This window comes from Hyaena hyaena, unplaced genomic scaffold (assembly GCF_003009895.1).
Source record: "Hyaena hyaena isolate Hyena2069 unplaced genomic scaffold, ASM300989v1 scaffold_968, whole genome shotgun sequence".
Classification (NCBI taxonomy): domain Eukaryota; kingdom Metazoa; phylum Chordata; class Mammalia; order Carnivora; family Hyaenidae; genus Hyaena; species Hyaena hyaena.
The window spans coordinates 25,558-48,284 of record NW_024081602.1 but is presented as its reverse complement, the minus strand read 5'-3'; the positions used below and the strand labels follow the sequence as shown (position 1 = coordinate 48,284).

The following is a 22,727-nucleotide window of genomic DNA, read 5'->3' as shown; positions in this document are numbered from 1 at the left end:
CGGCCTCGCGGACTAGGTACAAAGGACGAACCCCCTGCCTTCCACACTCACTGAACCCTGGCCCCTACGCTGTGAACTACTATAACCTTCAGATATGCTTAGTTTTATAACATGAAGCTGAAAGGATTTTTTTAATGTTTATTTTTGAGAGAGACAGAGCGGGAGCGGGGGTGTGGGTAGGGGGCAGAGAGAGAGAGAGAGAGAGAGAGAGAGAGAGGGAGACACAGAACCGGAAGCAGGCTCCAGGCTCTGAGCTGTTGGCACAGAGCCCCGTGTGGGGCTCAAACTCACAAAGGAGATCATGACCTGAGCCAGAGTTGGACACATAACCAACGGAGACCCCAGGCGCCCCGAAGTTGAAAGAATGAACAGTGTGATTTATTTCATTGCAGTGTGGCCCCAGAAGCATACAACTATTTGGGATCTAAAAAGGGAGAAAGCTGCAGTTCAAGGACTGGACGCCAGCTTCCTCATCAGCACTGAGTGGAAACGAAGGATTTACTCTAGCAAGCGAAGCACCACCTTGAACGTGACCCTGGCTAGTATTTCCATCCCGACTGTCGGCTTTCGCAATGCAACCGATGACAAGGGGCCAGAGCTCCAAAATGTCAGGGGGCAGAAATCAGCTCTACTTGCTCCACCAGGAACTCAACCAGATACCAGGCCTCTGAAATGAGCCGAAGAAGGAGCACAGTCGGTCAAAGCCACAGACGAAGTATAATCCTGGTGCCTCTCCCTGTTCTCTCGAAGTGTGTTAAAGAGTGTACGGAAATCTGCCTTGAGAAAATCACAACTCTCTTGATTATCGAAAAGGCACTTATGCACATTTTCAATCAGGAAGGAGACTGAGAAGTGAGGAAGGAAGAACACCGAGCTGTTCTCTTATCCTGAGGGACACAATTCTGGGTTCGAAACGAAGGCAGCCGTGTGGCCGCCCTTGAGGCCCAGACCCCGTTCCACACCTGGACACTCAGACGGGGCTCGCTGCGTAGTCTCAAAAAGCAGATTCCACGTCACCCATCTCCACGCACACAGTCTTCAGCTGTGAATAATATTCAATGGTCACACGGCCGTTCTCTCTGCCAAACCCTGAAAGGAAGAGAAGGGGGAGGAAGAGCCACCACGGTGGTGGCCTCAACAGTCACAGTGACCTTCGAAGACAGCTGCCCGCTCTGGGGAAGAACACAGAACGACAGGGCTTGGGACAAAGGCCTCAAGTGTGCCTGTCAGCTGTAGAGCGAGGCACGGGAGAAGTGACCCACTGGCCTTCGGGGCTGGGGAACCCTTATCTCATTCCTACAACAGGAATTTTAATTTTAGGTACCGACTATTCTGGGTTGAGATCTGAAAGCATTCAGACCTTCCCATCGAGTGTGAAAGCCTCTACAGGAATTGACGGATGCCTCTGAAAGTTGGTGCTCACTTAGAACTGAACTCGACCAACAGATTTTCTAACCCTTTCTTATATTAAATCTGTTACAAGATTACCCATTAAAAGGATGACATTCTGGGCTTGGCCTTTCCCATCCCCCTGCCTCAGACTTTGGGAGGCTCTGCCTCCAAAGGGCAAGGCCCAATCCCCCAAAATACACGTCTCCGGGGGGGCTCTATTCAAAAGAAAAGGTGTGTGGCTCCCATTCCCAGAGACCGGAGCCACGGGGCAGGGAGGCCCAGACTCCCTGTGCTTGCCCACGGGGTTCCGACACTTAGATGTTGCAGAACCTGGTGTGTGCGGTCTGAATTACAACCCCATCCCTACGGGCCGGGTTCGCGCCCACACTCCGCAGCTCCTCACCTGACTTCTTGTACCCGCCGAAGGGCAGCTCCACGGGGCTGATGTTGTAGTTGTTAATGAAGCACATCCCGGCCTGCAGCCCGGCCACCACCCTGTGAGCGCGCTGCACGTCCCTGCCAAGACCAGACTATTACTGTGCGGCCACCTCCGCAGGGAAGGGGAGACCGCCGGCTCTACCCGCTTTGAGATGCTGCCAAATTCTTGCTTCTTCAGTGTTTTACCACCTTGTGGCATCCAGGCAAAACAGACAGAAGGACGTGAGCTTCAGAGTCTCCTCCGAAAGCATCTATCAAGTACGCAGCAGCAGCGAGGAGGCCCAAACAGTTCAATGGGGAGAAAAGGGCTAGAAGCACAGGCTACCCAGGGGTCCGCAAGGAACGAAGGGAGATCCCTTTCTTACGCTACGTACAAAAATTAACTCAGATGAGTCACGGGCCTAACCCAACAGAACAAAACCCATAAAACCCTTCCAGGAAAACAGGAATAAACCTTCACAGTCTTGGGTTGGACCAAGCCTTCTCGGGCAGGATACCCAAAGTAACAGACAAAAAAAAAATATTAATTATGCTTTGTCAAAATTTAACATTTTTGTACCACAACTGAGATATCAGGAAAAGGGGAAAAGACACGTGCAGAGACGCAGATCAGAACCGCGTGAGGCACCGCTTCCCCCACCGGGGTCGGGGGGACAGACAGTGACAAGCACCGCCCAGGAGACTCGGGGAAGCTGGAACCTTCCTGCGGGGCTGGTGGGCACGCGAAACGGCACCCCCACACGGGAGAACAGCGCAGAGTGACCGTGTGACCCAGCAACGGCACCTCTAGGTGCGCACCCGCATAAGTAAAACGTTTCCACACAGGCTCAGATAAGGTGCTCCCGGTGGGAGAGCAGCAGGAACAAGGCCACGTCCATCAGCGGGTGGATGAGCACAACGTGCCCACACGACAGAACATTCGGAACATTCGTCACAGGCACTGCCAGCCGCTCCAACAGCAGCCAGTCACAGAAGGTCACGCACTGTACGATGCCGTGTTTACAGAAAATATTCAAGAGAAGCAAATCTACACAGATAGCATGTAGATTGATTGGTGGTGCTGGGGTCCCGGCCAGAGGGAGAATGTTCCTCATGTTCACTGGAGGTTTACGCTCTAAAATCAGATTGCGGTGATGGTTATGTCACTCTGTAAATACCACCGAACGAAACACCACCGAACCGTACGCTCTAAGTGGGTACGATGCAGGGTGCATGACTCGGGCTACAATGCTGTTAGAACAGCGGCAGCACACCGGAGTCACCCTCCTCGTGACTGCCTCGGTCTGTGCTGGGGTGACTTCACCCGTTCACTCCTCGCACCAAAAAAAGCAGGTCCGCAGAAGGGACTCGCAGGGCAGTGAAACTACTCCGTGTGATGGTGAGCGGCGGGCACCGTAGTCCAAATCCACAGAACGCACAACTCCAACTTCCAAAGTAAACCCTAACGGAGGTGTGGGCCTTGGGGGGTTACGGTCCATCCTAGTCGGTTTACTAGTTAGAACCGACGTGGGCTCTGGTGGGGGAAGCGGATAACGGGGTTGGGGAGGGGGACGATGGGAGACCTCTGTGCCTTTCACCCAGTTTTGCAGTGAACCTAAAATTACTCTAAAAATGAAAGTCTACCTAAAAAACAAGCACATGAGAAGGCGGCAGCCCCTCGATCTTCTCTTCGGAGCTCAGAGAAGCCATCCCATCAGGTCCCCAAGGGACACCTGGGTCCTCCTCCCCATGAAGCTACAGAAAAAACTTAACCTCGTAGATCACCAAAGAAACAGCACAATGCCACGTGGAAAGCAGTCTGAGAAAACTTCCTCCTGCTGCCAAAGATGAATCAAAGTTTGTACATAACCAAGCAACCTCCCACCATTTTGCAGGAAGTTCTGCTCCCAAATCACGTCTCACTCGTGTCACTGTGGTTACAGTTTATGGACAGAGATATTGAGCTCAATATTACCTACAGCAGTTACAAGTGGAAACAGTACCATAAATACACAACCAAAAGACTGCCTACGTATTTGACAGTACATTCCAATTAGAAGCTACTATAAAGCTGCTAAAAATCATGTTTTTGAAGACTACTACTGCCCAGTGTTTAAGGGCTTACAAGTTTCTAAATTCCGACATGTGCGTTTTCAATGAGACACCCAACCTGATGCTTTACATAGATTAGAACCTTACGTATCTGCCCAATGAATGACTAGGATAGAATTTTCATCAACAATGTTTACAGCTCAATTTAAACTCAACAGCAGGTCTCTGGCCAGCCAGGACCAACACCACATGCTACCCTGGCACCTTCTGGCTTCACCGGAAGCAAACAGAAAACGCTCATGACAATGTATACCCCAGGGAGGACAGGAGAGCAATGATCTCTGGGCAGATCTCCGGAAGGCCCCTGTCCCCGCAGAGCTGCCGGAGGGGCCCTTCCCCACATACCTGGTAAAGACGCCAGCCGCCAGGCCAAAAGTGGTGTCATTGGCTCTTTCCAGAACCTCGGCTTCGGTGTCAAACGACAAAATGGACATAACTGGTCCAAAGATCTCTTCCTTCACACAGGTCATGTCATCTCTGCAGTCAGCTGCAAACAGTGTAATAAAGGCCAGGTCAGGGGAGGGATGACGGCGCTAGAAATGCACGGCAGTAAGAACAGCTCGGGAACCCTACTGGGAACGTCAGCTCTGCGGGAGCCGAAGTCTGGAAAGCAGCTCTTGGCATGTCCACAAGGACTAGTCTACGATCCCTCAGGAGCTGGTGTGGAGCCTGTGTATAACAAGGGAAGAAAAGTACTCTGGGCACCTGTGTGTTATCACACTGTACGTTGGGGACACCTGAACTATCTTCAAAGACACATTTCAGAATTCTTAGTATTGTGTGTAAGGCTAGCCCATTACGTCCTAATTCCTTGAAGACTAGTGATCCGCATACAATTTTTAGGGAAACTGTTAGCCAGACTAGGACTCAGGACGATGCATTACCCAGCAGTCCCAGAAAATATTTTTTTTTACATTTATTTTTGAGACAGAGCATGAGTGGGGGAGGGGCAACAAGATGGGGAGACACTGAATCCGAATGAGGCTCCAGGCTCCGAGCTGTCAGCACAGAGCCTGACACGGGGCTTGAACTCACAAACTGTGAGATCATAACCCGAGCTGAAGTCACTCAACCAACTTGAGCCACCCGGGCGCCCCATTCCCAAAACTATTTTATCATCTCCTTCAGGTTGAGAAGCCCATAGGTCTCTGTCTACAGTGAATTCTGTGTTGGAAAGTCAACAGAGATGCAAAGATGAAGTCACAGCTGACCTACAAGGAAAGGTTCCTGCCTGAAACCTAAGACTTCCTGGACTTTAGCTCCCACACGTTAAAAGTTAACCTAGACTCTGGAGTCCCTCTCAAACTTTGATATGAATAAAAATGAATTGGGGGCTTATTAAAAAGCAGATCACTAGGCCCAACTCCTTGAGAGTTACATTCAGGGAGGTCTGGAGCAGGGGCCAGGAATCTGCCTCTTTAATAAGTTGTCCAAGTGGCACTGACATCACAGGCCACAAGCCACCAGACTTTTGGGAATCGCTGGAGTAAAGTTCACTCCCTGGTCTTTGCCAAGTTCACAGTCTGTTTAAGAATAATTTTGTCCCGAGGGCGCCCTGGTGGCTCAGTTACTTAAGTGTCCAACTCTTGATTTTGGCCCAGGTCATGACCTCATGGTTAGGGAGATCGAGCCCTGTGTCAGGCTCTGTGCTGCCAGCATGGGATTCTCTCTCTCCCTCTCTCTGCCCCTCCCCCACTCACACTCTTTCTCTCTCAAAATAACCTTTAAAAAATAATAACTTTTCTCCTAATTGTAAAACACATGTGAAAAATTTGTAGTATTCAGAGATGTGCAAACTATAACAAAAATCATCTTTAATCCCGGCAACCAGAGAAATCTACTCTTTATAGTTTGACACATACTATTCCTTCTGTCTTATGTATTTCTTAATAGATTTGGGTTAATACCATAGTGTTGTTTAACCTTTTCTGTTCCCTTAAAAATCTACTGTAAACTTTTCTTGTTCACTTAATAACTACCAGCTAATCCACGTTATAGACATTGGGTTCACAGCTTTCAAACCTCAGTGGATCTTTTTTTTAGCAAGGGCTAAAGGTTTAAAATCCATCAGATAATCAAGTGCTGAAAAAATGACCCCCTGTCTACCTCAGGGACAAAACTCAGCTGAATCTATCTTCTAGGGAAGATGTAAGAAATCACCCAACATAATGCAACCCGTATACAGTTTTTAAAAGCCTATTATTACCCTACCACTGTTTTGACATATGGGCATTTATTTGTGGATCCTGACATATACTGTAAAAGGGCAGAGGAAGGCACACAAGAATGGCAGTACCTAGGGTGGTGGTCACCTCAGAGGTGGGAAGAAAGAAGTGGATTTGAGGACAATGGGGGGACCGTGCAGTTGACTGTCCAAACCAGGGGATGTTTAAGACTCAAAGGAGGTGCTAGAAGTTATGAAATTACATAATTTTTAAAAATATTGCCGTACCACCTGACAAATTGGTCTTATTATATTGATGACACGTATCGTTAAAGAAAAACATATTCTTCATCAACTTTCTTGAGAAACGAAATTTGTTAGTTTTTTATCGGGCATGCACTTCCTTTTTTTTTTTTTTTTTTTGAGCTTCTTGCTTCAGGAACAACAGGTGCAGACCTGGCAAAGTCTCAGCCCAACTAACGGACACGGCTGTGCGCGGGGAAGGGCACGCGGGAGGTGTGGGAGGATGTCGACTCCTTCCTCTGAGCAGTGGGGACCCAGCTTGCCAACCCCTGCTTTACACCCTACACGTTTTCGATAAATATCTTTTTCTTTCTGACATTTAATTCCAACTGTTTAAAAGCTAACAAGGAGAGGACGTACTCAGTACGCAAGGGCTCATGTAATAACCGTTCTTTAATTTGGGATCTTCGGGCACGTATGCGTCTCCACCACACAGCACTGTAGCGCCCTGCCCAAGAAGAAAAAAGAAGGCACATTTGATGTTGAACTTACAACCGTGACGCGCAGTCCTGAACAGATGCACAGTCACTCCACAACAGGTGCAGAGCAGGGCACCGCTGGGGACTTGCGACCAGGCAGGTACACAGACCAAGAGTGCACACAGCGCGGACGTTGGACCGATTCTCACCCTCCCCCACCCCCCACTCTGCCCCTTTTCTCACCTGCTCTTTTGCCAGCTTAACAAACCCTAGGACTCGCTCCAGGTGTGGGCGGTTGATGAGGGGGCCCATCCTTGTACCTTCCAGAAGGGGATCTCCAATTTTTATCCCCTGGGTCCGTTTCACCACTTCCTTTGTAAATTTCTCGAGAATTTCCTTCTGCACAAATACTCTTGTGCCATTACAACACACCTGAAGGACACACACGAATTTGTATGCGTGCAAGGAAGGAAATAGGAAAAGGGGGCAGAATCCAGCAGCATTTGGGGCGCCTGGGTGGCTTAGTCGGTTAAGCGTCCGACTTTCGCTTAGGTCATGATCTCGCGGTTCGTGGGTTCGAGCCCCGCGTCGGGCTCTGTGCTGACTGCCGGCTCAGAGCCTAGAGCCTGTTTCAGTCTGTGACTCCCTCTCTCTCTGACCCTCCCCTGCTCACGCTCTCTCTCTCTCTCTCTCTCCTAGAAATAAATAAAAATATTAAAAAAAAAAAAAAGAATCCAGCAGCGTTAAACTTAAAAGGAGACAGCAGACCTTTTCAAAAGGTTAGTTCCATCTCTAAAAATTATCCCCAAACTGAACAGGACCCACGTGTAGTTAGGGACATACACCCTAGCATCAAGAAACACCTGCCTGCCCTTTGAGATAAAGTTAGGTCTTTTTGTCTGCCTACATTTCCTTAATGCCGTTCACAGATCCACAGGCCACAAGACCTCTCCTACGGCCCCCTGTCAGCGGCTGAAAGGGGCGATGTATTTTTAAGAGCAGGAGGGGAGGAAGGGTGAAAACAGACAAAGAACTAAGGGCATGTGCCTAATAAAAACCTGACGCGTTTCACAGTCCATGTCTGGCTCTACAATCGCAAATCAATCGTGACTGTTCAGACCCTGCCTTAGACAGGAGCATAAATACTATTGCCGCTCCATCAGAACTGTAGATACCGACGTCCGAAAATACAGCCAAGTACTGGTGCTCATGGAGTAATGAAGACCTATCAAAAGGTCACAGAAAGGGGCTGCCGCCAGCCAGATCTGCAATCTTTTGAGCATCCAAAGAAATAATGATAGTAATGGACTGTAATCCACAGAACGAAGAAAGAATTCATGGTCCATAATGTTAAATGAGTGGGGACACACACACAAACACACACACACACACACACACACACACACACACACACACACAAGATGAGAGAAGGGAGAAGTTCTTTCTTACAGTAGAGAGAAGGAACAAATGTAGAAAGAATAACAGAATTGGAAAATGACCATTTGGGGACCACCATAATGGAAAAGGTCTCCAGCAGAAATCACCAAAGCGTGCTCAGGCGAGCAGGGGAGAGCTTGGGGGGTGCAGAGACCTCTGTCCCTGCCTCCACAGAGGACATGGGAACCTCCCAGGAAGACCCGCCCTCAGCAAAGCCAACCGCCCCGAGGGGGACACAGCACCACTTTTGTGGTGGCTTTCGCCCAAGATGCATCATCTAAATCTAATCAAAAGGAAACACCAGACAACATTCTACAAAATAAACACCTTCTAGTCCCCCAAAATGTCAAGGTCCTGGAAAGATAAGAACCGAAGAGCTAACTGTTCCAGACTAAAGGAGATTCGGCAAACAACAACAACTAAATGCAACACACCTCCCTGAACCACGTTTTAGACCAGAGAAAAGAGATGGTGTGGGGCTTGTTTTTTTTTACTAAAAGGATGACTGGCCAATGAATGACATGTGACCAGGGGCTGCGGACTGAGAACAGTCTACATAAGGTGACTGATCTTACTTAGTGCGCTGTGCTTATGTAAGAGCGCGCACTCGTTTCTAGGAAATGCACAGAGGGCCGCAGAAGTGAGGAGTCTCGTATCTGCACTTTCAAACCGTTTGGGAAAACAGAACCAGCACAGGTATGTAGAGATAAGCAGAATGATAAAGGAAACGTGATAAAATGTTAACATCTGAGAAACGTGGCTCAAGGCTCAACTCTGTGCCACGTTTCTGGCAATCTGCAATTATTTCAAAACAGAGAGCTTCAAAACATGCTGGTACGTGAAGGAGGGAGGCTCCTTCTGCCCCTTGGCCACAGACAGGTGCGCACCTCGCCTTGCGTGAGGAAGTTGGCCATCAGCGCTCCCTTCACGGCATTCTCCAGGTCGCAGTCGGAGAAGATGATCAGGGGAGATTTGCCTCCCAGCTCCAAGGTAACGGGCTTGATTCCTTTAGCGGACATCTCCATGATCTTAAAGAACAAGGACAAACACAGGCAGAAGCTTAATGCACAGAGAAGCGCAGGCGAGGCCAGCCAGAACCCGGGCCTCCGGGCAGCCTCAACTACACGGGACCACAACCCTGATTCTGCCAAGGACTCTGTCCTTCATCTGTTTAGAACAGTCTTTTCCAGAATACTGAAGAGGATCACAGGGCTGCAGCTGACATCCTGAAGAGGAGATTCATTGTGAAAATACTGTTCATTCACGAGTCACGGGCAGAAACTCTTCTAATACTGTGGCTGTGGTCAAGGCTACCAATTAAGGTCAAAACCATACATCTGAAATAAACTGAGCAAATACCCTTCCTTCTGGGGTGGCCTCTACGGTGACTAAGACACCAGAGACGCAGTGGCAGCCCAGACCCCGTGCACTCAGACACAGACGCGGGCGCAGGCGAGGGCTTCCGTCCCCGCGGCACCCACTCGTCGGCAGTCCTAGCCGTCCCACCGTACGTCCCTCCCCGCCTCACACCTTCGAAGTACGCATCAGATCTTGCCCCTGATCCCTGCGGCCCCCCTCCCAGCTCAAGCCGGGTCAGGTCAGAAGACAAGCCCCCGACAGATACTCTGTGTGGGCCCGGCACTGCCATTTGTGTGAACCGAAACTGGCTTCATGTTCACCTTCGAGCCAGTGGGCACGCTCCCGGTGAAGGACACTTTGGCCACATCACGATGCAGACACAGAAACTGGCCCGTGGCGGCCCCTCCTTGCACCACGTTGAAGAGCCCCGGGGGCACGCCGGCCGCCGTGTAGATCTCAGCCAGCAGCAGCACCGACAGCGGTGTGAAGGGAGAGGGTTTAAAGACCATGGCGTTACCTGCACAAACCCAAGACACAAGCACAAAAGATGTTTCTAACACTGGTGGTCCCCTGAGGGAAGGATGGGACCGGAGGACGAGGCAAGATCAACTCCACGGGCGCCTGGGGGGCTCAGTCGGTCGAGCGTCTGGCTCTCGGTTTCAGCTCAGGTCACGAGCTCACAGTTCGTGGGATTGAGCCCCACATCAGGCTCTGTGCTGACAGCTCAGAGCTTACTTGATATTCTCCCTCCCTCTCTCTGCCTCTCCTCTGCTCCCATATGTGCTCTCTCAAAAATAAATAAACTTAAAAAGAAAATCTTTAAGGGGCGCCTGGGTGGCTCAGTCAGTTAAGCGTCCAACTTCAGCTCAGGTCATGATCTCACGGTTTGTGGGTTCAAGCCCCGTGTTGGGCTCTATGCTGACAGCTCACAGCCTGGGGCCTGCTTCAGATTCTGTGTCTCCCTCTCTCTCTGCCCCTCCCCTGCTCATGCTTTCTCTCTTTCTCTCAGAAATAAATAAAAAAAATTTTTTTAAATCTTTAAAACTTGAAACTGAAGGCCAGAGAGGTTAATATGTTGGTAGTTTCCAAAGCCAGTGGTTAGCTGGGGCCCCCTGTCTCACAGATGCTCGAGCTCACACGACAAAGTGCAAAAGCAAACCATGGGGCAATATGAGAAAAGCTGCAATTTCAACACAATGTCCTAAGAGTAATATTTTTTTTTAGGAATGCTTTTTTAAACCTTGTATTTTTCTAAGCTATAATAAATCCTCTTTTCCCATCGATTCATCTTTGAACAGTATGAAAAACTTCAGTTTTCTCCATATGAAAAACCCTTCTAAGCCAGCTGGCCACTCTCTCTGATGCCAGCCTTATCATCTCTCTTAAGACACAAATGAAGGAGGGGGCGCCTGGGTGGCTCAGTGGGTTGAGTGTCCAACTTCAGCTCAGGTCATGAGCTCACGGTTTGTGGTTCAAGCCCGCATCGGGCTCTGTGCTGACAGCTCAGAGTCTGGAACCTACTTCAGATTCTGTGTCTCCCTCTCTCTCTGACCCTCCCCTGCTCACACTGTCTGTTTCTCTCTCAGAAATAAATAAAACATTTAGAAGAAAAAAAAAAAAAGACAAATGAAGGAGGATGTGTATCTTCTGCTTAAGTCACACTACCACGTGCTTCTTCCTACGCACAGGGGCGTTTCAACCCCTTTGTCCAGAAAGTAAGAGAACTTGTACGTGGCACAAATCTAAATCAATCCCACGGTCAAACAGAAGACCTCCAGGACCAAAATGAATGCTCTTCCTGTCCATCACAGAAATAAATACGATAAGTAAAAGTGGGAATGACATGGACGCAATCCACATGCGTAACGTGCCCTGGAAGCCCGGACGAGGCAGGGCAGGAGGGGACGCAGGTCCTCTAGGGCTCAGGTGCCCCAACGCAGGCCCCTTCTGATGTGCAGCGTGAGTGTGCGAATGAGCGTGTGCGTGCACGAACAGGTGGAGGGAGAGAAGGGAGGGCTCACGGGTGAAGAATGGCTCACGCTTACCGCACGCTAGCGCCGGGGCGGACTTCCAGCAGGCAATCTGGAAGGGGTAGTTCCACGCGCCTATTCCCACGCATACGCCCAGCGGTTCTCGTCTGGTGTAGCCGAAGGACCCGCCTGGGAGCTGGATGTGCTCACCTAAGAGGAGAGCAGAGGCATCAGGGCGCAGGACTGCTTTTCCCCAGACTCCACCCAACGGCCGTGCTCAGCTGTGCTCCACCCCGCGGCCTCTTCCGTTCATCTCAACAGGCGGGCAACAGCCTCTGCGCAGTCACTCCAATGAGGAATCCTATCCATCCTCCAAACCCATGTCCGCTCAACTTAGTTCTCTAAAACCTGAGAGCATCTAACAGATAACAACTTAAAGTGAGATTGGAGTGGGGGGCGCGTGGGTGGCTCCATCGGCTGCATGTCAGACTTCAGCTCAGGTCATGATCTTGCGGTTCATGGGTTCAAGCTCCACGTCAGGCTCTGTGCTGACGGCCTGGAGCCTGCTTCCGATTCTGCGTCTCCCTCTCTCTCTGTCCCTCCACCACTCGCTCTCTGTCTCTCTCAAAAATGAACATTAAGGGGCGCCTGGGTGGCTTAGTCGGTTAAGCGTCCGACTTTCGCTTAGGTCATGATCTCGTGGTTCGTGGGTTCGAGCCCCGCGTCGGGCTCTGTGCTGACTGCCAGCTCAGAGCCTGGAGCCTGTTTCAGTCTGTGACTCCCTCTCTCTCTGACCCTCCCCTGTTCATGCTGTCTCTCTCTCTCCTAGAAATAAGTAAAAAACTTAAAAAAAAAAAAAGAATTAAAAAAAAATGAACATTAAAAATTTTTTAAAAGGTGGTAATGATGGAAATAAGAGGCGGCTCCATAGCAGGACCCACACGTGCGACTTCTGGCTCCGCACGGCCCTCCTGGTCCTGTGACATCGTTCAGCACCAGCTACTGTAAACTTCACTAAGAATCAAGAAAGTCTTTTGCTAACGAGGCAGAACTAGTAAACGTGGTAACACTGACCGACTCTTGGTTTTTCAAAAACTTGGCCAGAAGCTCAGATACCATGCTAAGTGCTTCCCATAGATTCTCTCATTTAATCCTTATGATAACCCCAGAACACAGGGATTACCATCTCCAGTTTCAACAAGGAAAGGTAAAGGAATTCTCAGCGCCATCCATGCAGAGAGTGGGAAGCCCAGGATTTTACCCCGGGTCTGTGTCATGCCCCAAACCTCCCGCTTTCACCACTAGGACCTGCTTCTGCCTCCCTGTCGGCTGCCCCCGGAAGGCCAGGCCGGGGCTTACCAGCCATGGATGCAGCCAAGCCTGCGAAGTACTCCAGGCACTGCCAGGAAGTGTCCACGTCCCAGCGGGCCTCGAAGATGGACTTGCCATTGTTGATGGTCTCCATGGTGGCGATTTCATCCCTCCGTTCCTTTGGGTAGGACCGAAGACTAGACTTCAGACGCACTGCCATACACCCCAACATACTCAACACTCAGAGTACATTGCCCAATTTTTAAAAACGCAAGTGGCTTGCACTTTAGAAGGAGTGGTGCCGTTATGTCTGGAAGAGAAAGCTTACTGCTAAGCAGCAGCCCTATTCCCCCCTCAAGTTAATCGTCACAGACTGAAGAGCAATATCTTGTTTTCAGATCAATTAGAAAAGGAACAGTTTGAGAAGCGAATATTATATATGTGTACATGTATAAATATGTATATATGTGCATATACACATTTGCATGTGTAGACAATCACTACTACAATAGTCGATGACACACGACAGCTAAACACACAAGTGGCAGGTGAGAGGTGATATACACACACGGCTTTAATTCACCCAAAGACATGCAGCATGTGAAAATCACAACATAATTATTTTCTTTTTTTCCAATGTTTATTTTCGAGAGAGCATGTGCAAGCGGGGGGCAGGGGGGAGACACAGAATTGGAAGCAGGCTCCAGGCTCTGAGCTGTCAGCACAGAACCCAATGCGGGGCTCAAACTCACAAACCGCGAGATCATGACCTGAAGTGAAGTGAGACGCACAAATCGACTGAGCCACCCAGGCGCCCCATGATAATCATTTTGTAACGGTCAGTACTCATTAATTCTCTTATAAAATACTGTTCCTGTTGTAGCATGCATGACTGAGAGATGCTGGAGATGGTCCAGGGACGGCTGGAAAGGTTTGGGAAACTGACCTCAGGAGAAAAGCTCAATTACCCCTTTCTTCATCCCAAAGATGAAAGAACTGAATGAATGGAGCATGTAAGAAATAGACATTTGCTATTATGGACCCGATGTAAAATAAACAAGAGGGGGAGTATGTGCACACACATAAAAGGTGAATCAAACAAATGACAAGGTGTAGCACTGTCTTATTAAAACAGGTAAGCGGTGAGCCAGACCAGAAGCAAGTGGAATGGTGACTGAAATTATCACAAGCATGTATTGACAGTACACACATCAGAAAGGAGGAAGCAGGAATATAGAAATCAGTAGGAAATACAGGAAAGGGAAGCCTTGACAGTGAAATCTGAACATGTCATATTGCTACAAAGACCTGAGGAATAAAGACTTTTGACAGGGTCATTCTACCTGCATTATTAAGAAAAAAGGTATAGATCCATTCTCTGCCTTTACGAAACTTATTTCTAAAACAGGAAGCTGCCAAGTTCTAAATAAATTAGCCCCGACCCTGTGCTCTTGGACACAGACAACGTCTGATTCCACGGGGGCCCAACACCAGCAGGTTGTTGTGACCACTGAGTGTTTTCCCTCCTCAGCACACTTTCAAAGCACACTTGAGCCCTCTGCCCACACTTTCTATGGTGTCCCGCCCAGTGCACGCTAGCTAAGATCAGGAGATACTCTGGGCAGGCCTGACACTGCAATTTATGTGAACCAAATAGGTTTTCTGTAGTTAGTAAGTTCTTTTTTTTTTTTTTTTTTTAATGTTTTATTTATTTCTAGGAGAGAGAGTGAGAGAGAGACAGCGTGAGCAGGTGAGGGTCAGAGAGAGAGGGAGTCACAGACTCTCTGAAACAGGCTCCAGGCTCTGAGCTGGCAGTCAGCACAGAGCCCGACGCAGGGCTCGAACCCACGAACCGCGAGATCATGACCTAAGCGAAAGTCGGACGCTTAACTGACTAAGCCACCCAGGCGCCCCTCTAGTTAGTAAGTTCTAAACGAAAGTACTGGTAACACTGGAAAATATACAAATTTAAAACACATTGGAAAAACAAACAGGAAAAACCCAAACAGCATCAGTGATTATGAGACCGCTTCAAGCCACCCAGGCTGTGTGTAATTGGAGGCCCTGCTAGACGAGGGAGCAGAAGTTTAGTTAGAACTTCCTAACTTAAAAAGCTAAAAAACAAAAACCCAAAAATATAGAATTATCTACACAGAATATACACCTAGAATTATATACCTACAATTCTTCCAAAAGTAAGCAAAATGAAGACTTTTAGACTCACAAGAGCCAAAAGAACATCACTAGCAAAACTGCACTACAAGGAATGCTAAGGAAATTTCTTCATGCAGAAAAAAACAGGACTCCAGATGGGAATCTGAACCCACAGAAAGGAATGAAGAGCACTAGAAATGGTAAAAATGTGGGTAAATAGAAAATATTTTTACCTTGGGGCACCTGGGTGGCACCTAAGTGTCTGACTCGATTTCAGCCGAGGGCATGATCTCACGGTTCAGGAGTTCGAGCCCCACATCAGGAACTGACAGTGCAGGGCCTGCTTGGGATTCTCTCTCCCCCTTCTCTCCCCCTCCCCAGCCACACACTCTCTCAAAATAAATTTTAAAAAAGTAAAAAGTGGGGCTCCTGGGTGGCTTAGTGGGTTAAGCGTCCGACTTTCGCTTAGGTCATGATCTCACGGTTCGTGGGTTCGAGCCCCGCGTCGGGCTCTGTGCTGACTGCCAGCTCAGAGCCTGGAGCCTATTTCAGAGTCTGTGTCTCCCTCTCTCTCTGACCCTCCCCTGCTCACACTGTCTCTCTCTCTCTCTCTCTCTCTCTCTCCTAGAAATAAATAAAAATATAAAAAAAAAAAAAGTAAAAAGATTTTTAAAAAAGGAAGAGAAAAACTAATAAACAACTGAAGGTTATGATTATGGGTTATGATCAGAGGGTGGATCTCTTCAGGGACAGGATAATTTGGGGTAAAGGCAGGTATAGGGCATGAGCATCCAACAGGAGCTGTACAGAAAGACAGAAATATATTTTTTACTAACACAGGAATACATAGATGTTAATGGAAATGGGGAGAGGTTAAAAGGAAAAGAAAATTAATATCAAACAGAGTCCATTTCAGAGCAAAAGAATATTGTTAGATATTATTATTTTTTTAAAAAGTCATTTAATAATGATAAAGGGGCCAATTCTTTTTTTGTTTATTTTTAAGAGAGGGAGAGACAGAGTATGAGCAGGGGAGGGGCAGAGAGAGAGAGAGACCCAGAATCCCAAGCAGGCTCCAGGCTCTGGGCTGTCTACGCAGAGCCCAATGCAGGGCTCAAACCCACCAACCATGAGATCATGACCTGAGCCAAAGTCAAACGCTTAACCTACCAAGCCACCCAGTTGCCCTGGGGGTCAATTCTTCGGAGGACACAACAACCTTAAATGTTTACGTGCTAAGACAAAGTGAAAAACTAAAATAATAAATTACCTGCTTTATCACTTTTGGTCTAATTTAAAATACTTAAGATTTTATTTGTTTTGAGAGAGAGAGGGAGGGAGGAAGAGAGGGACAGACAGAATTCCAAGCAGGCTCCAAGAAGAGCCCAAGGCGGGCTTGAACCTACAAACTAAGAGATCATGACTTGAGCCAAGATCAAGAGTTGGATTGCTCGACTGAGCCACCCTGACGCCCCCAAATTAATTTTTTAATAATAGGGAAAAATACTTAGTTGGGAGAAAATTCTCCAGGAACATTCTGACATCTTTGTGTGGCCCAGATTTTCTGAGTAAAGGACCTTAGCACGATGACGGAGAAGCAAAAGCCAATGAAAACAGACACAGTGTTTCCCTAAGGATAGAGGTGCCTGGAGAGATGAGATAGAAAGTTCTCTGCTTACCCTTTTTGGGGAAATCTGCTTATTTTCCAGGGAAATAAGCCCAGTAACACCTTAACCCTGGATCTCTGTTTAATAAAGAGTAATCTCTCTCGCTGCAGAGAAGAGCACGCACAACGTGAGAGCGGCTACTGTATAAACGGAGACTCATAACTTCAGGGTTCCCGTCCTGTGGGGCAGCCCACTGCATCCAAGAGGGTAACGTCTGCATCCCTCTATTTCCCCGCCGCGGTTGTGGTGCAGAAAACTAGTGCTAAGACACTGCTCTAGCTGCTGCATTTGACTGTGAGTGATAACCCGGCTCTTCCTCTAACCTGGCTATGCTCATGTCTTCCATCCTCTCCCCCCACCGCACCCCACACACACACCCTCTTCTTAATTTCCTAAAACAAAGTACAGTAAAGCCTTGGATGGTGAGTAATTTGTTCTACGATTGTTCCGCACGACAAGCAAACATCTCCAATAAACTCTAACTTGATAAACCAGATGTGTCTTGCAATACGAGTCGTACAGGACACCGTGAGTCACATGATCACAACTGAGCCAATGGTTCTGGAAATTCACTTAGATATACAAATGCTTTGGAATTGCAGTTTCCGACTTAACACACTCATGAGAACAAAAAATCATCAGAGTTCTACAACTTGGAGATAACCACGATTTGTATTTTGGTCTACATCCTTCTGAATTTTCTAATTTTCTGTAATAAGCACCTAAGTCCTTTTGCTTTTAAAATTTTTTTTGTTTTTTATCTATTTTTGAGACAGAGACAGAGCATTTTTTAATGTTTTATTTATTTCTGAGAGATAGAGAGACAGCATGAACAGGGGAGGGTCAGAGAGAGAAGGAGACACAGAATCCGAAACAGCCTCCAGGCTCTGAGCTGTCAGCACAGAGCCCGACACGGGGCTCAAACCCATGAACCATGAGATCATGACCTGAGCCAAAGTTAGACGCTTAACTGACTGAGCCACCCAGGCACCCTGTCCCATGCTCTAAAATTGGAAAAGAGAGAGAGAGAGTGAGAAAGAGAAAGAGGGAGGGAGGGAGCGAAAGACGGGAATATATATACATCTATGAAATCTTCCCAGGCAATTAAGGTAGGAAATGCATCTGAAAAAGAAAACTTAAGAGTCACCAGAGGAAAAAGTAAGCAAGAAACCAGTACAGAGTTAAAAAGAGAAGGAGACAGGGCGCCTGGGTGGCTTGGTCGGTTAAGCGTCCGACTTTCGCTTAGGTCATGATCTCGCGGTTCGTGGGTTCAAGCCCCACGTCGGGCTCTGTGCTGACTGCCAGCTCAGAGCCTGGAGCCTGTTTCAGAGTCTGTGTCTCCCTCTCTCTCTGACCCTCCCCTGCTCATGCTCTCTCTCTCTCTTCTAGAAATAAATAAAAATTAAAAAAAAAAAAAAGAGAGAGAGAAGGAGACAAGCTGCAAAAGACACATTATAACAAAGAGAAAGCAACCTACCAAGGGAGAGGTCACAGAGAGCCAACATCCAGAAGGCAATTAATCAAAGAAAGCATGTCCTGTATATGCACACAGGCGATCAAACGAAAAGGTTTTTCCTTGGCTCCCGGGTGGCTTTGGTGATCAAGCATCTGGCTTTAGCTCAGGTCATGATCTCTGTTTGTGAGTTCGAGCCCCTTCCAGGGAACAGGAGCCCCACTTCTGGTGAGCCCCACCTCTCTCACTTGTGCCCTCTCTCTCAATGAAAAAAAAAAAAAAGAGAGAGAGAGAGAGAAAAAGAAAACGTGTTTCCATGTCATAAGAAAAAGGCCTAACCAAACAGAACATCAAAGTCTAACTGCAAATCAGCACAAAGAAGCCTCAGAGTGACGCAAGGGGCTGGTTCTGCAAGAGGCAAAAGTGAAAACATACCCTTATCATCCTGGCAGCCTCCAAAAGCACTCGGCAGCGCTCCAGGCCAGATTTCTGACTCCATATTTTAAAAGCAGCCTTTGCATCCTTGACAGCCAAGTCTACTTCCTTTTCTCCCGAGCACGTGAACGTAGCGATCACTCGACCTACAAGAGAGACGGGGAAGTCAGTGTTTCCCACCAGTGCTGCCTCGCACTTACAGCACCTTGTCTCCAGATTCCCTTAAGTGACCTCCTTCCTGTGAAGTGCGGTCTGATTTAATGACCGACCCGCATGCCAACAGTTCTTCCTTCTATTTTGAGGTGACTGACCGTGAAGAATCTGATAAAAGGGGCAGGCTCCTCTCCAGGAAAACGTACTTCACCAGATCACAGAATTAGAGGGAGACTAGGCCCCTTGCCCGGAGCGTAGCCTGACCCCCATCCGGGTTAAGAACCCCTGTCCTCCTCGATTTTGCAGCTCTCCTTCGCAATGGTTGATAAGCTCAGGAGTCTTGTGAAATCAAAGCTAACAGCACTCAGTTTCTGGGGTTATGAACTCTCAGTTGAGATCTCTGCTCCACTTCCTGTAGAAGTCATTACCATACTGCTGATACTTGCTGAATACCAAACAGCTGTATCAGGAAATCCGAACCATAAACGCAAGAAATAATTTTTTCCCAAGTATAGCAAAGTCCAGTCTTTCCTCTTACACAAAGGTCATTTCCTATCTTGGGGCAAAACAGCTAGTTGGTAAAGGCAGTGGCTCCGGTTTACACACATTGTAGGTAATTAAAACACAGCAAATTTTCTTTTTCCTGTGTAGCTGCGGGGGTAGGGGTAGAGAGGCCGGTTCCCCCAGGAGGGTCTGATGAGCCATGTGGCTCCTTCCTGCTCAGACAAGGTTACAGCTGCTCTGTGGTTTAGGGGGATTAACGGATCCTAAATTCTGCAGCCCTTTGCAATCCAGTTTTGTCTCTGGCTACCCGCCATTCTGGTTTGCACAAAACATTTACATCTTTTGCCCCACGAATATTCCATAAAGCGCAGCAAAACACATCAACCAAAAACCTCTTCCTCATTAGCTGTGTGATCTTCAGAAATCTCAGAGCAAATCCAGGGCCCAGCACTGTGCTTGGGAACTTGAAGCAGGGCTTTTTTTCCACCCTTCCCCAATTCGTTTTGTTTGTTTTAATATTTATTTTTGAGAGAGAGAGAGATCAGGGGAGGGGCAGAGAGACACACAGAATCTGAAGCAGGCTCCAGTCTCTGAGCTGTCAGCCCAGAGCCGGACATGAACGGTGAGATCATGACCCGAGCCAAAGTCAGCCGCTTAACCACCTGAGCCACCCAGGTGCCCCTCCCTGTTCCAATTCTGTTGCAGCCACACAAGCATTTTAACGCTAGGAGATGGAAACACAGTTGTCACTCACGCTCATGAGAACCACCTCGTCAAGCTCCTCACCTGCGTCCTTCAAGAAATCCTAATCCTCTTCAGTGCTTGGCTGAAGGCACTATGGTAGTTCTAACTTTAAACGTTAAGTAAAGGCACCTGTTGACAGCTGGTCTTGGTCTGAGATGACAGCTCAGGGCATCATCTCAGGGTTTGTAAGTTCAAGCCCCATGTCCGGCTCCACGCTGACACCAGGGAGCCTGCTTGGGGTTCTCTCTTCCTCTCTGCTCCTCACCCATTTGCTTTCTCTCAAAATAAATAAAATAAAAATTTAGTCCTGGAGCAGCTGGGTGGCTCAGGCCAGTTAAGCGTCTGACTTCGGCTGGGAGCTGGGGCCATGGATCTCACAGTTCGTGGGTTCAAGCCCCAAGTGGGGCTCTTTGCTGACAGCTCAGAGCCTGGAGCCTGCTTCGGATTCTGTGTTTCCCTCTGTCTCTTCCCCTCCCTTGCTTCTGCTCTGGTCTCTATCTCTCAAATATGATTAAAAATTTTTAAATCAAAAAAAATAATTAACAGAGGCACAGCGTCACACACCCACCCCTTCCTGTCCCTGTGCAGATGCGTTCGCGTTTGCACGGAGTCCTTAGCTGCCTGCACAGACAACTCTATTTTCCACACTGTCACTCACCTGTCACAGCAAACGTTTGCAGAAAGCACTACATGAAGGTTCGGGGCAGTAGAACACGTCCGTCCACGAGTGGGACCGGGAGGCGCCAACCCTCACCGGCCCCGCCACGACTCCCCCCTCCGGCCCCCTGCCGCTCCCCCCCACCCCGTCCCTCCCTGCCACGGTCCCCTGGCCCCCTGCCACGACCCCCCGGACTCCCGCCACCCGGTGGCCTTTCCGTTACCCGTTGCGGGCTCGAACGCCTTCTCGGTGCCGGAGGCGTCCGCCGGTTCCACGCGGGCCCCGCCACGGTAATTGAAAGGCTGCCTCGCAACGAAAGTGCCAGTGCTCATGGCCGCCACAGCACCAGGCCGAAGAGTGCGGACAAGAGGCAAGAAGGCTGCCAGGCCCGCTCGGAAAATCATGCAGACGGGCGCGGCGCAGGAGTCAAAGTTTAGGGCGGCGTGGGGGGCGGGGTGGCAGAGCGAGCGGCGTGGGGGGGCGGGGCGGCGTGGGGGGCGGGGCGCGGGAGGCAGGGCGAGCGGCGTGTGGGGGCGGGGCGGCGTGTGGGGGCGGGGCGCGGGAGGCAGGGCGAGCGGCGGATCTGGCGAGGAGAGGCGGGGCCTCGGGGAGGAGGGGCGAGCGGCGCAGAGGGGCGGGGCCGGCCTATAGGGGCGGGGCCCCGGAGCGGCGGGACACGCGGCTGTGCCCTCGGGGCTGTGGAGGGGCGGGGCCGCAAGGAGGGGCGGGGCCGCAAGGAGGGGCGGGGCCGCAAGGAGGTAAGGGAAGCGGGGGCTGGTGGCCTCCGGCGGGACCCCAGGTAAGGGGCGTGGTCTGGGAGACTTGCTGGCGGTCAGCAGGCTCCTGGGCAGACCAGGTCAGTCCCTCGCTTAGCCAGAAGGGCCACACACCAGCGCACGCGCACGCACACACACACACACACACACACAGAGAAAATGGTAAATATGTGAGGACATGCACATGTGCATTAGCTTGATTATGGTGATTATGTCACAGTGGATACGTATATACATATATGATAACATCAGGACGTACCCCATATATATAATTTTTATTTGTCGGTTATACCCAATAAAGATTAGAAGGGAAAAAAAAACAACACAACGTCTGACAGAGCCCAGAGAATGTTCAGTCCCTGACTGTGGTACTTTCGTACCCACTCTCCTCCATGTCCTCATCTGGAGCGGGTGTTGAGACTCCTGTTTCCAGTGATGGTGGAATAACGAGGCCAGATTCATCTTCCTGTCTTAACTAGAAAACTGGGCAAAAACCAGGAAACGACTTACAGATAGGGGAGGACAGGCAACGGAGGATAATGGTCTGAAGTGAGTTTCCCAGCTCTCTGCCTGAAAAGAGTTTCTAGGCCACAGCGCAGGGAGAGGGAGCCCACAGGAGCCCCGCCATCTTCCTGAACTGGGGGGACAGAATTCAGAGTTCAAGAGGGTGACGGTGGCTAAAAAGGAACGAGCTATACACACAGAAGGCTTTGGGGACCTGCAGGGAGTGCGCTGGGTTTGAAGGCGGAGCAATGATCCGTAAAACTCACTCAACTGTAGTGAGGAGACTACTCAGGGCCAAGGGAGACCCAGCCAGGAAAGAATAAGAAGAAAAATCCCTCGAGCCCTTATAGGACTGGGAATTGTTGGTGTTTCCACCAGCCAGAACACAAGGACCTTATAGTATAGGGCATTGTGGGGGCGCCTGGGTGGTTGAGTCGATTAAGCGTTTGAATCTTGATTTTGGCTCAGGTCATGATCTCATGATTCGTGAGTTCAAGCCCCACATTGAGCTGGCAGCATGGAGCCTGCTTGGGATTCTCTGTCTCCCTCTCCCTTTGACCCTCTCTCACTCTCTCTCAAAAATAAATAAGCATCTAAAATATATAATACTGGGCATTGTGCAGGGTCCTCGGGAGCATATAGTCTCAATAGTGGGGTCACATTAGCCTTGGGCTAGTGGCTGCTCTGAGCCTGCCTTAACAATGCATAACAGTGAGCCTCAGAAAGATTTAATCAATTCCACATAAATCATCTGTGCCCCAGAACAAAACTCCCTAAATATTTAAAGGAATTCAA

General features: G+C 49.2%; 1 protein-coding gene across 2 annotated transcripts; it reads right to left on the bottom strand.

Moving 5' to 3' along the window:
• Positions 1 to 356: 356 nt before the first annotated feature.
• ALDH9A1 (aldehyde dehydrogenase 9 family member A1) lies at positions 357 to 21,096 on the bottom strand. Of its 2 annotated transcripts, XM_039221251.1 has the most exons (12): positions 20,876 to 21,096; positions 18,594 to 18,739; positions 12,933 to 13,062; positions 11,649 to 11,783; positions 9,924 to 10,120; positions 9,132 to 9,272; positions 7,051 to 7,239; positions 6,749 to 6,836; positions 4,267 to 4,408; positions 1,796 to 1,908; positions 963 to 1,089; positions 357 to 667 (listed from the first exon to the last, which is right to left on the bottom strand). In XM_039221251.1, exons 1-11 carry the CDS (start codon positions 21,054 to 21,056, stop codon positions 995 to 997), a joined length of 1,557 nt encoding a protein of 518 aa, XP_039077182.1. In that variant the 5' UTR covers positions 21,057 to 21,096; the 3' UTR covers positions 357 to 667; positions 963 to 994. The 2 variants fall into 2 exon arrangements, with proteins under 2 accessions (XP_039077182.1, XP_039077181.1); XM_039221250.1 differs by having other exon boundaries at positions 357 to 1,089.
• Between the last annotated feature and the right edge of the window lie 1,631 nt (positions 21,097 to 22,727).

Bases quoted from the DNA above. Each gene is read 5' to 3' on its own strand.
- ALDH9A1 (XM_039221250.1), bottom strand. From the start codon at position 21,056: ATGATTTTCCGAGCGGGCCTGGCAGCCTTCTTGCCTCTTGTCCGCACT. The intron at 18,740-20,875 runs GTAACGGAAAGG...TCTCTCTTGTAG, and splicing joins GGCGTTCGAGCCCGCAACGG to GTCGAGTGATCGCTACGTTC. The intron at 6,837-7,050 runs GTGAGAAAAGGG...CTTCTTGGGCAG, and splicing joins TTAAGCTGGCAAAAGAGCAG to GGCGCTACAGTGCTGTGTGG.